The sequence below is a fragment of the Podarcis pityusensis genome (genome assembly GCF_964106645.2).
Source record: "Podarcis pityusensis genome assembly, chromosome: 17".
Lineage (NCBI taxonomy): Eukaryota > Metazoa > Chordata > Lepidosauria > Squamata > Lacertidae > Podarcis > Podarcis pityusensis.
Window position 1 is genome coordinate 41,198,208 of NC_138042.1, and position 12,923 is coordinate 41,211,130.

A 12,923-nucleotide genomic window follows, 5' to 3' on the forward strand; every position below is an offset into this window, starting at 1 on the left:
TTGAACTCAGGAAGGGAAGACGGAGCTCCCTCTGTGTGGCTGTTTTCATCCATAGCTATGTTTTTGTGACTTAACCCCAACTTCCCTTGCCTTCCTCCCCTCCCCAAGAAGCCTGCACCTTAACCCCCCCAAAACAGGGCTCTCCTCCCCCAAAAAACTCAACAAGTTTGAGCTGAACCCCTAAAAAACCAGGGGTAGATCACTGCCAGATTTTAATTCTGAAAGTAGACTGCAGTCTCTTGGGAGTTGACCACCCCTGCAGAGGATTTAATATACTTGATGTGGTGTTTAGCTATGCTGTTCTGCAAAGGCTCTTTGTTTTTGTGTGTGTGTGCGCGCGCGTTGCTGTTGCAAGCCGTTTCCTTTTCCATCCAGGCTCAGAGACCAGTGCTAGAGCCTCTGAAGAGCTTTCTCTTCAGTTCTAGCACAAAAATGGTTCTTACTCTTTTGTGTATGAGACCTAGCTGGGTGGGTGGGTGGGTGGAATTTAGAAGCAAGAAGAAAATGAGAATCCATCTGTTTTCTGCTTCTCGGTGGAGCTTAAGGTAGTAGCGCTGCTCTGGTCAAAATGCCTGAGAGATTTTAGGTGTTAACATCTGCTAAAACAACTCAGTTCTGGCAGAACATCAAAACATTCTGGGGCCTCTCTGAACCAGAGTAGGCCTTCCTTTCTTCCTTCTTACCTTCCCAAAGGAGAATCATGGGTAGGCAAACTAAGGTCCAGGGGCCGGATCCAGCCCAATTGCCTTCTAAATCCAGCCCGCGGACGGTCTGGGAATCAGCTTGTTTTTGATCAGAATGCATCCTTTTATTTAAAATGTATCTCTGGGTTATTTGTGGGGCATAGGAATTCATACATTTTATTTTTTTCCCAAAATATAGTCCGCCATCTGCCCCCCAAGATTTGAGGGACAGTGGAGTGGCCCCCTGCTGAAAAGGTTTGCTGACCCCTGACTCAGAGAGTCAGTCATACCAGCTTCTCTCACTCATTTTTAACTTCCCTTTCAGAGTCTGCCAGCTCCTATGAGATTAAAGATTTTATGGAAAGGATTAAGTTTTATCAGTTTCTTGGTAATCACGAAAACATCGTTAAGTTAATCGGGTGTTGTGTGCACCAGATGCCTCTTTACATGATATTGGAGGATGCTTCCAACGGCAATCTTCTGAACTTCCTTTGGACCTGCCGCAGGGTAAGTCTTAAGAAAGGCTGTGGCTAGCTAGATCTGATCGGTCTCCAATATATTGTAATATAGTACATACAGGTGAATTGTTGCCATAGGAGTTCATGACCAGAGATTCTTCTGGAAGTGGGCATGTCTTTCTTCTATGAAACACACAGGAGATTTGACTTGCTCTCTGTGAGTACTTGAGGAACCTTAATGGGAGAACAGGATCCATTGGAGATCTAATGCTGTGAACTTTTCATCCTGAGCTTAGCCTCTATAGATGTGTAAGTAAGTGTGGCATCACAGTTATATTCAGTCCAAGGAAAGCACCCCATGGTACATTCTGGAACCCTAAAAGTTCTCACCGTTCAGAAACTGTGATGCAACTAACAATAATAAGTAACTGTGTCCTAACTATAAGGACCGTGGGAATAGATATGCAGTAGTACAGTAAACAATTGAGCTAAAATCTACGCAACCAATACCTGGAGTGGATGTGTGCAAAAAAATGTATATTTTAAAGCTACAATTTTGCTGAGGATCTGGGAACGTTATAGCTGGGGGTGCAATAACTATAGCAATTTGGGGAATGTGACACTTTCTGATTAAGGAGGAGGAGTACAGAAACAGTTTGGAGTCGTAGGTCAGGGGTAGGCAACCTAAGGCCCATGGGCCGAGGGTCGTTTAACTGGCCCACGAGCCGCCCCCAAACCAAGCCACCCGCTTGGCGAGTCCCCGCGCGCTGCGATAAACCAGCACAGCACAGCGCAGGGACTCGCTTCTGCGGCGCTGAAAATCGCATCTGTGCATGCGCAGACATTGGAAATTGCGTCTGCGCAGACGCCAGAAATCACGAGTGGGCACACTCACACTCACGCACAATCCGGCCCACGGAGGGATCTCCGCTGGAGTGAACCGGCTCAGGCGAGGTAAACCTTGCTGACCCCTGTTGTAGGTTGTACTTAGAACTTTAGACACCTGTCCGTTTCCAGGTGCACTCCTGTTCATGTGTGGCTACCAGTGGAGACACAGGGCTGCCTATGCAAGGCCATCGCTCCCTTTTCCCTGGGTGCCCTCCTAGTCCATCTCCAGTTTAGGGTCAGCCATCTTCCCTGCTGCTCTCTCTGGCCTGTCTGAGCACTGCACTCCAGGTGCCTTCTAACGTGAAAGACACTATTGCCCCTTTTCCAGAGGAAACAGTCTGGTAGCATTGTCCCTCCCATCTCACTACCTGGGGAAGCAGCGAGTGTATATCAAACCACCTGTTTCTGTCTTGCTAGGATGTAGTGACCATGGACGGATTGCCGCTTGATCTTACAGAGAAACAGGTCTATAAAATTGGACAACAAATTGCATCAGCTCTGGTAAGTTTATTAATTAAGCCCAGCCCCAGCCACAACTAGCTTCCTTCAGAGTATGAGAGTAACACCCACTCTAGGTAATTTGTTTGGTTCACAAGAGATATAAAATGTCTACTAAATGGACTATGCATTGGCTAAACTTACCGGAAGAATAAGAAATCAAGACAACAAACTTTTTATTAAGGAATGGAAATCGTTTATTGAATATTTGCAAATAAATTGTAAACAACTTAAGACATTAGCAGTATTATTGTAAAGACTTGCAGTTTCTAAAACATATATGAGGGAAAAAATAAATAGTTAATTGGGATATGCAGAAGAAAAGAAAAAGAGGGTAAATTCATGGAACTGCTGGAAGAAGGGAAGGGAAGTCAAGGTTTGATATGTGAGAATTGTTTATTTTTGTTGTTGTTGAAATGTTTATTTGTAATAAATGAAAATTATAAACTTAATAAAATAAAATGTCTACTAAAGTCTTTGAAGCTTGGACCCACGCTTGCCGATGTAACAATGCTAGGGGAGGCTGCAACTTCGTGACAGAGCACATGATCTGCGTGCAAAGTTTCTAGGTTCAATACCTGGCATGTCTGGGAAGGGCTGGGAAATACACATTCCTGCCTCCTGAAGAGTCACTGACAGCAAGGAGACAGTGCTGAGCAGATGGACCATTGGTCCAAGGAGATCCCTATATTCCTAACACAACTGGAAGAAAACCTCTGGGTGCTGCTGCATTGCAAAGGATAAAGACTGTATGAAACAATTTCATGCCTATAGCTAGGAAAACGCAGCCTTGCAAGAGATAAATACTGTATGAAACTAGGAAAATACTAACCAAACCTTCTCCCCACCCCAAGATAACTGATTTCCTGTTGTAAAACCTAATTTGATTGTGTGTGCTGAATATCTGATAGGACTTGCCAAATCTAGATGTAAGTGTTGATGCATACTTCATGTTAAAACAGGGAGAGGTGCTCTCAGTGTAGCAGCTGACAACATATCATTTCTAAATTTTCCAGGATTTTCTTCAGGGGAAGAAACTGTTTCATGGTGATGTGGCAGCCAGGAATGTCCTAATTGGCAATGCATTTACTGTGAAGCTCTGCAGACTGGGACTGGCGTACAGAGGCCACACCTGCGGTCCCAGCTCCATCGCACAAACCGTTCCACTCAAGTGGCAGGCTCCAGAGCGACTCATGAAGAAACCACCCAACATCAAGTCAGACATGTACGGGTCCATTCAGATATCTCATAAGCTAGGCTTGTTGGTCAAAGGCCTGCCAGAGTACGCCTGCCTATTTTTCAACAGATGTAGGCGTATTTCCAGCTGGTAATTTGACTGCTTCAGCCCAAGCTATAATATTGGGTTACTCAACTGCACTGTTGGGTGTAAGGTTGGTCAGTTCTTTTTGCTACGCAGCCACCCCTCCGGAGACTCAAGGCTGAAACAAATCAGTTGTTTTATTGATACACATTGCTTCCTTCAGAGAATACTATTTTCTTCATAATTAAATTAATATCATGAACTTTGAAGAAAGACATAGTAACATAAAGGAAAATGCAATACACTAATGTAACACAGATTGAAAATGGCATAAGCTTAATATTACGAGTGTACTGAGAAAGCAATCAATCAGATTAATTAGAATAAGAATCCTCGGTACTTCCTATGCTAATTGAATTGAACATTTGGCTTGTTTCTGTTCACCTAGTTTCCAAAATGGCTTTATAAACTTCCTAGCATTTTGGAATAAAGTTCCATTATCCAACCAGTGCCATAGTTTAAGGATGCTGTTATCTTCAGCCAAAAGTGAGAGCGTGTGAAGGTGAGAAGGTGTTTGAGTGAACGAATAAGTGTATGAATGATTGAACGAATGAAATTCCGAATGTCCTCTTACATTGATCAGGGACTGGAATTTTTAAAGGTTTTTAAACCTTTTCCATCACTTACGTAGGTGCAACTTGACACAAGTCACTTTGACAAGCTCCAGCAAAACAATCCAATAATGTTGTGATGCCACATCCTCTGTGCTGCTGTTGTTCTCTTTAGGATTTTATTAGGTATTATATTTTCGTTACCCATATCATATCGTTACCCGCCCTGGCCACAGTGATCCATGCGATGGTCATCTCCAGGCTTGACTACTGTAATTCGCTCTAAGCGGGGCTGCCCAGAAACTCCAGCGGGTGCAGAATGCTGCAGCAAGGCTCCTCACGGGGTCTTTGCCATGGGAGCATATTCACCCAGTGCTTTTCAAGCTGCACTGGCTCCCGGTGGAGTACAGGGTCAGATTTAAGGTGCTGCTTTTGACCTTTAAAGCCCTTCATGGCCTAGGACCCTCGTACCTACGGGACCGCCTCTCCCGGTATGCCCCACGGAGGACCTTAAGGTCCATAAATAGCAACACCCTAGTGGTCCCGGGCCCTAAGGAAGTTAGATTGGCTTCAACCAGAGCCAGGGCCTTTTCAACACTGGCTCCGGTCTGGTGGAACGCTCTGCCTCATGAGACCCGGGCCCTGCAGGATCTGATTTCTTTCCGCAGGGCCTGTAAGACAGAGTTGTTCCACCTAGCCTTTGGCTTGGAGCCAATTTGATTCCCTCCCTCTCTTTCTTTTTTCTTTTCCTTCTCCTCCTGCGATGAGGCTACATTTTAATATTTTAATGTTTCAATATTTTAATGCTATATTTTAATTTTGTTTTTAAGTTGTAATCATTCAACTTGTTTTTATTATTGCTTGTAAGCCGCTCTGAGCCCGGCCTTGGCTGGGGAGGGCGGGGTATAAATAATTATTATTATTATTATTATTATTATTATTATTATTATTATCAGGTCCTCATCACTCAGGATGCCAGGGTCTCACACTGACTATCGCTGTGGTTCAGCAGCAGCTCCTCCTAGCTTGCAAAGAGTTGAACTTTTCCAATGTATACCCATCAGGACTCCCCTGGTGCTTGTTGAAGTTGCTGGCTCCTTAAATTTGTTAGGTCCCAGACCAACCTTAAGGTACTTTCCCTGCAGCTCTCAGTGGAAGGTATGAAGTGACCGCTTCTGTTAACCCTTTTCGTTTTTCTCTTTTGCTTTTTTCGTTTTTTGTTTTATGGCAGATGGTCCTTTGGAATCTTACTATATGAGATGATCACATTAGGTAAGTAGAGGAAAGCAATCCTGAGAAGAGGCTGCAATCCTAATCATGTTTACTTAAAAAATGTGTTTGAGTAATTGTGCTAGAGTGGGAGATCCTCTGGTCAAAGTGTTTAGTTTAAGCAGGCTTTGGAAGTGGATAGCTCGGTTGGCAGAGCATGATGCTCTTAACCTCAGGGTCATGAGGCCACCTCGGGCAAAAGATTCCTGCATTGCAGGGGGTTGGACTAGATAGCCCTCATGGCCCCTTCCAACCATATGATTCTCTGTCAAGGATGGTCGGATTAAAACAGCCCACACGAAACCTTACTTCGATTTGCATTTCGTCTTAGCTGCTTCCAACAAAACCAAAAAACACATAAGAGAGCCCATCTCATGTCTCATCTGAATTTAAATGAATGTTTTCATTTAATTAGTGTAAAAACTCTCGTGGGTTTTCATTTTATTTTGCCACCCAGGAGCGCCACCATTTCCAGAGGTTCCCCCGTCTGATATCTTGCAGCACCTTCAGAGGCAGCACACTATGAAGAGGCCTTCCAGCTGTCAGCCAGCCATGTAAGATTTCTCCGCATCCCATCTTATAATGCAGGCTGTGCCTTTTATTCTAAATTATTACCTCGTTTCCTAAAGGATCGACCCACCACAGATCATTCTGTTTCCTTCCTGCTATCTGCAAGAAGCACCTTTGCACCTGAGCCAGCATTTGAAAAATGTTGAACCTTCACGCCCCCACCCCAAGACAAGCGACTTCGTGGGTCCTTTATGAACAAAAGTATACAGCTGTGGTTTACATGTGACTAAATCAGGAGGGTTGCATCCCTTAGCTCCATATGCCAGGAAACAGACCACACCTATGAAGGCTCGCCGGGAAGTAAATCCCACTGAGTTGCATGAGGATAAGCCCCAATGAATATAGTGGGACTTACCGTATTTTTCGCTCTATAGGATGCACCAGACTACAAGACGCACCTAGTTTTTTGAGGAGGAAAACAAGAAAAAAAACATTCTGAATCTCAGAAGCCAGAACAGCAAGAGGGATCGCTGCGCAGTGAAAGCAGCAATCCCTCTTGCTGTTCTGGCTTCTGGGATAGCTGCGCAGCCTGCATTCGCTCCATAAGATGCACACACATTTCCCCTTACTTTTTAGGAGGGAAAAAGTGAGTCTTATAGAGCAAAAAATACGGTACTTTCATCCCTATAGGGCTCATCCAGATTTGCCCTGCTGCTCCCCCCCCCCCCCCGGAAACTCAATCTTTACTGCTGAATCAGAGCAAACGTCGATAGGGTTTTCTCCAGATTGACGTTTGCTCCGATTTATCATTAAAGAGCGGGTTTTCCAGGGGACAGCGACAGAGCAAGGGCAAACCTGCTCAGACCCATTCCTAGAAGGTGTGGGGCAAGCAGACAAGTGCTCAGAGCTGTGCTTTCTAGGCATGGGACAAGCAGAAGCGTGGATGGGCAGCAAAAGCAGATGTGGCCACTATCGTGAGCTGTTTTCCTCTCCTCAGTTTAACCCCTCCCTTGCCAAATATCATTGCTTTGATACCCGCCCCCAAAAAAATTCTAGAAGGGGGGCAGTCATGATAAGTGTAGTGAGGGGGAATAGAATGCTGATCCTTTTCCCCACACACAGCAATCAATATTCTGCACTCACACACTTGGGGCTGAGGAAAGAGGGACTTCTCACTTAGTCTGAAGTCTGGAAGTCAAGTTGCCACTCAACTTCCATCTTGATGCAGAAGAGCAGTGACTGGGTGCTAGTAAATCACCCATCTGCTGAAGCGTGTGAGTGAACACAGAGATGTTCCAGTAAATTTGATTTAAAGAAATTTCTGCATATTTATGATACAAAACAAATTCTCACAGTATTTTGCCCTATGAGAGTATGGTCAAACATTTGCCGTTTTAAAAATTGCATTCCTGAAACTAGCCGCTCTTATTTTGAAGTGAAAGCAGGCTTGGGCCCACAGTCTAGAAGAGATGGGGGGAAGCATTGGCCTTCCAAATGTTGCTGAACTCCAGCATCCATCATCCCTGACCCTGCTTGCTGTGGATGATGGGAGTTGTAGTTCAGCAACATCCAGAAGGCCAAAGGTTCCCCACAACTGATCCAGAACATGCTACCATTCCAGATTAGAGGACCACACCAGTTTCTTGCTGAAGATCTTCTCCTCCGTGGCTGCTATTTGCCCTAGTCAGAGGTAGGGTCCCACCCCACACCCCACCCCCGCAGCCAAAAAATAGCTCCTTTGGGTTGTTGGTGGCAGGAAATAGGTGCAAGGCTCTGAACTGCCCCCCCCCCAAATAAATGTAGTTAGTTTAAACACACCTTTTTTAAAAAAGGGGGGAATGAATAATGGGCTGTGTGATTTGGCCCTGAAGTCTACATTCTGCCTGTTACTTTGGGTCATATACCTCTCAAATAAAAGGCTTCCTGAAAACTAATTTCATGAGGCAAAACAACAGTAAACATGAGGCAAAAGCAATTGTCTAGAGCACTTTATGCATGGTTTTCTGCCTGCAAGTGCCTATGTTCCTTACGCTATATTTTATTATAAACATGTCACAGTTTGTTACAGAAAGCTCCCAAGGGAGCCAAGCTACACAGTATACAGAATGAGATGGAGTAGAAGAACGTATTATGCACTTCAGAATGGAGTGCAAGATCATTTTGAATATTTCCACACATCGAAAACTCCCTGCATGAAATGGATCCTAGTCAATAAAAGCTTATCCCATAATACATTTGTTAGTCTTTAAGGTGCTGTAAGATCCTTTGTTATTTCTTTCTACATGTGGTAAACTAGCATATAAGGGAGATACGCTAGATTTCTTCCCATAGGGGGCTGTCTCTAGGTGTGTCCCTTGGCTCACAAAAGGCTCTTTGTTCCAGGGGAGGCATCCAAGAACAGAAGGGGGAGGTGGTTTTCATGTTATTGCAAAGGGTCCCCTAAATTAAAAAAAAACTTTCCATGACTGGAAGGACACGATTGTGATATAACCCTGGGAGTTTAGAAAATATGTAGCTATCCACCTACAATCCAAAACGGTACAGACCAAAAGCTGCCATTTCACTCTGCCACCTTTTGATGCAAGATTCCTAAATATGCATTGCACTGTAGGATGAACCACGCCCCTTTCTTTGACAGGGATAGCATTCCATATTCAGGTGCCCTTACCGCCCCTCGAGGGATGCGGGTGGCACTGTGGGTTAAACCATAGAGCCTAGGACTTGCTGATCAGAAGGTTGGTGGTTCGAATCCCCACGACGGGGTGAGCTCCCGTTGCTCGGTCCCAGCTCCTGCCAACCTAGCAGTTTGAAAGCACACCAGTGCAAGTAGATAAATAGGGAAGGTAAACGGCGTTTCCGTGCGCTGCTCTGGTTCACCAGAAGCGGCTTAGTCCTGCTGGCCACATGACCCAGAAGCTGTACGCCGGCTCCCTCGGCCAATAAAGCGAGATGAGCGCCGCAACCCCAGAGTCGGCCACGACTGGACCTAACAGTCTGAGGTCCCTTTTACCTTTACCTTTAGCGCCCCTTGACTGGCTAGGAAGAATAGACACAACACAGTTTAATTGGGTCAACTAAGTCCACAACTGTTTACAGGTGTGAGAGGTTTGTCATAGGCATTGAGCACAACCATTGGCTTCCAACCCGCCTGCCGGAAGTGAATCAGGGTCAGCCCAGCAGCAGGGGAGTCCTATGGCCCACATCAATAGGGAGACCCCTGGAGAGATCTCCACTTTGAGGGGTGCTGTGTCCCACCTGGGCATATGGACAGGAGCAATTCCTCCCAGGTCCCTTTAATGATATACCTTAATTTTGGAGGGGCAGGCAGAGACTACAACCTCCCCTCCATCCAAGACTAAGGTTTACCCACTGCTATAAAATAGGTAAAAAAGGGTAAAGGATCCCTGGATGGTTAAGTCCAGTCAAAGGCAACTATGGGGTTGCAGCGCTCATCTCGCTTTCAGGCTGAGGGAGCCGGCAGCTTTCTGGGTCATGTGGCCAGCAGGACTAAACCTCTTCTGGCGCAATGGAAGACCATGACGGTTAACCAGAGCGCATGGGAACACGATTTACTTTCCCGCCACAGCGGTACCTATTTATCTACTTTCACTAGTGTGCTTTCAAACTGCTAGGTTGGCAGGAGCTGGGACAGAGCAACGGGAGCTCACCCCATTGCAGGGATTCGAACCGTCGACTTTCTGATTGGCAAGCCCAAGAGGCTCAGTGGTTTAGACCACAGCGCCACCAGCTATGACTGCTATAAAATATGCAGCCCTCCACTTACAATCCAAAATGTTACAGACCAGAAACTGTCTGCTCACCCTGCCGCCTCATTCTGCAAGATGCATAAAGAGAGATGCACAGGTCAAATCCATGAGATGAACCACTACGCTTTCTTTGACAGGTATAGCATTATGGTGGCCTGCTGGCGCTGGACTCCAACAGATCGCCCTTCCCCCACTGAGCTGATCAGGAGGCTGCAAATGGGAATCAAGACCAGCAATGACCAGGCTGTTCTGCAAATTCCGGAGCTGGTTGTGCCTGAGCTCTATGCTGCTGTAGCTGGGATTGACTTGAGAGATCTTGCCACTGACTACACCGTGTTCTAAAAAGGTGCCTTTTCATAATGTACAGAAGGCAGACTCTGTGAAATGGTAGCTTCTGAAGACTAATCAAGAAAGGAAATGGCATCATTTCAGTTCACCATGGAAAGATGAAGGAGAAAATGAAACTGGATGTTAGGAAGCCTTTCTTAGTTGCTGTAATGGAAGAGGTGTGATATTGTGCGCATTTTATTCTAAGCATGTCCAACTGACTTCAATGGGTGACCCGTACAACTGTTCACAGAACTGTAACTTTAGTAGTAGATGAAGAATTGATAGTTACCCAGGAAAAGGCTTCGACTGGCCGGCTAAACCAGGTGACGGTAGCCTGTGTGGCTGACCAGGAAAGCCCAAAAGGGCATAGCTGATTGGTGGCTTTGTCTTCTTGTGTTAATCTGCTGGCCCTATGAGCTTAAAGGGGTTTGATCGCCATCAGATTTTCCCAACCTGCTTGCCCTACCTAGGGGGGCGGTGGGGGCGGGGCACCCCGGGTGTCACCACTGAGGGGGGTGACAAAATGGTGGGCGACACTCATCACGGGGCCTGCAGCACGCCCAAGCTATGCTTCTCTCCTGGCAGTGACGCGGTGGCTTGGGTGCCTGCAGGCGCCGCGCTGCCCCAAAACAGTCCGCCTGCTGCCTCCCCCTCAGCTGTAGGGCAGCTGAGTGGAAGGAGGCAGGCAGACTCCTCGAATGCCCTGCGGAGCATCCTGCCCTGGCTTGCCCGCTCTGCAGGCGGCTGGCCCCACCCTGGGCGCAGGGCATGCATGCCGCCCCAGACACCCAATTGGCTTGCTCCGCCGCTGCCTACCTACAAATGTCTTGAGCTGCGGCAGCTGGCTGGAGCTAATGGAAGTTGTAGTCCAAAATTTCTGGAGGACATTAGGTAGGGGAAGGCTGGCTGCAAGTCCGTTTGTTATCCTGTGGCAGTTGTGGCATTCGGGCCTTCCCACGAGCAATGCATTTGTCAAGGAAGAGAGAGTGTGTCACCTGGGAGAGGGACTGATGCTCTTCTCAAGCCAGACGAGAGCAGGTGATGTGAAGAAGACCGAGGGCTTTGCCACAGCGCACATTGGAGATATGCACAGTCACTTAGAATCGTTCCTGCTTTATTAGACAGAAACAAAGAATTAAAAGGAGGTTGTTTTAAAAAGCTTTCTAAACATTTTGTATCTGTGTGCATGCATGATGTGGGAGAGCTTTCAGCTACAGGTGCACCTATTCAGTTTTTGGCGCAAAATGAACCTGAGAGTAAACCGCTCTGTAGCTCAAACTACAAGTGAAGGAGATGAGAGGGAGAGAGGCACAGAGAGGCGACCAATCCAAATATCTATTCTCTGCAAAATTATCACACAGAGAGAGCCTCCATGTTTGTGGCAGTATAACTCAAACTGCATTATAAGAGAGTTGAGGGTGGGGGAAAGCGCAAAATGAATTTACATCACAATAAGCCTAAGCTAGGAAACACCTGCCAAAATTGCTTGTGAAGGGTTAGCAATAATGAGCAGAATTATCTGGCTGAATCTGGGTATCTGGTTGAACATGGTACTCTGCAAATTAATAAGTACTTGTCAGTGGGGATGGGGAGAATAAGGACAGGGACATGAGGAGAATATTTCTTTTTAATGCTGTCGATGTGCCATGCCATTCAACTGAAAACATGAAAATTAGGGGCTCCCACCGGCGAGATGGTATGGCTCAACAGTGCCACCTGCTGGTCAGTTTCTTGCTTTTAAAAAAATGAAATCAAGTTGCATGCCTTGCACCACTAGAAATTGCTTAGGAGGCCGGATACGGCCTCTGGGTCAGCCACCCCTGACTTATGGAATCCATTTCAGTTATCGTGGCCTGAGAATGTGGTTAAACCACTTGCAGGGAGTGTGCAAAACACATAATCCTTTGACCCTTGCCCATCATGGCTGGAAAAAATTAACATAGACTACTTGTTTGACTTGGGACACGGGTGGCGCTGTGGGTTAAACCACAGAGCCTAGGACTTGCCGATCAGAAGGTCGGCTGTTCGAATCCCTGCGACGGGGGTGAGCTCCCTGCTCCTGCCAACCTAGCAGTTCGAAAGCACGTCAAGTGCAAGTAGATAAATAGGTACCGCTCCGGCGGGAAGGTAAACACCGTTTTTGTGCGCTGCTCTGGTTCGCCAGAAGCGGCTTAGTCATGCTGGCCAATAAAGCAAGATGAGCGCTGCAACCCCAGAGTCGGCCACGACTGGACCTGATGGTCAGGGGTCCCTTTACCTTACTTGTTTGACTCAGAATTGCTAAGTCTGGATGTCATGTCCCTGAAGGTGAAGGACTGATTTCTTTTTTAAGGATGCATCTCCATTCCCAGGCTGTGCTGAGCTCAGTGGTTGCCTAAACGCCGCCTGCCACACCTCTGGTACTAAGGTGGCGCTTCCCATGTTGCCTAGGACCAGGAAGAAGAAAGTCAGGTGGCTTAGCTGTAACTGCAGCTCTTCACCTGGTCTTCCGTGCAATCATAGGCAACCCACTTTCCTTCCCCACGGCAGGTCTCTTGCTCTGACCATTCCTTATGTACCCTGCTGTGGTGGACCTTTAAGGAACTAATTTGAACACGGATTTTGAGGGCTCCTGCCAAAAATCTTTTCAGATTCTTAACTTTTAAGGG

General features: G+C 46.5%; 1 protein-coding gene and 1 long non-coding RNA gene across 11 annotated transcripts in view; one reads left to right on the forward strand and one right to left on the reverse strand.

The window, feature by feature from the left end:
• Positions 1 to 8,277, reverse strand: part of LOC308466473 — an 88,093-nt gene extending 79,816 nt beyond the window's left edge. The window contains exon 1 of the long non-coding RNA XR_013980829.1: positions 7,318 to 8,277. This is a non-coding gene — a long non-coding RNA (uncharacterized lncRNA). The remainder of the gene's footprint in view (positions 1 to 7,317) is intronic.
• The window catches only part of STYK1 (serine/threonine/tyrosine kinase 1), a 26,942-nt gene extending 14,486 nt beyond the window's left edge, over positions 1 to 12,456 (forward strand). For 9 of the 10 annotated variants that reach the window (XM_080987203.1, XM_080987201.1, XM_080987200.1 and 6 more), the window contains exons 5-10: positions 1,009 to 1,190; positions 2,447 to 2,530; positions 3,544 to 3,752; positions 5,631 to 5,671; positions 6,126 to 6,222; positions 10,083 to 12,456. In XM_080987203.1, coding sequence (XP_080843329.1) covers positions 1,009 to 1,190; positions 2,447 to 2,530; positions 3,544 to 3,752; positions 5,631 to 5,671; positions 6,126 to 6,222; positions 10,083 to 10,287 — 818 coding nt within the window. In that variant the 3' untranslated portion in view covers positions 10,288 to 12,456. Of the gene's footprint in view, positions 1 to 1,008; positions 1,191 to 2,446; positions 2,531 to 3,543; positions 3,753 to 5,630; positions 5,672 to 6,125; positions 6,223 to 8,236; positions 9,162 to 10,082 lie in introns of those variants that run through there. The other variant, XM_080987204.1, reaches the window with a different exon arrangement.
• The last annotated feature ends 467 nt before the right edge of the window (positions 12,457 to 12,923 follow it).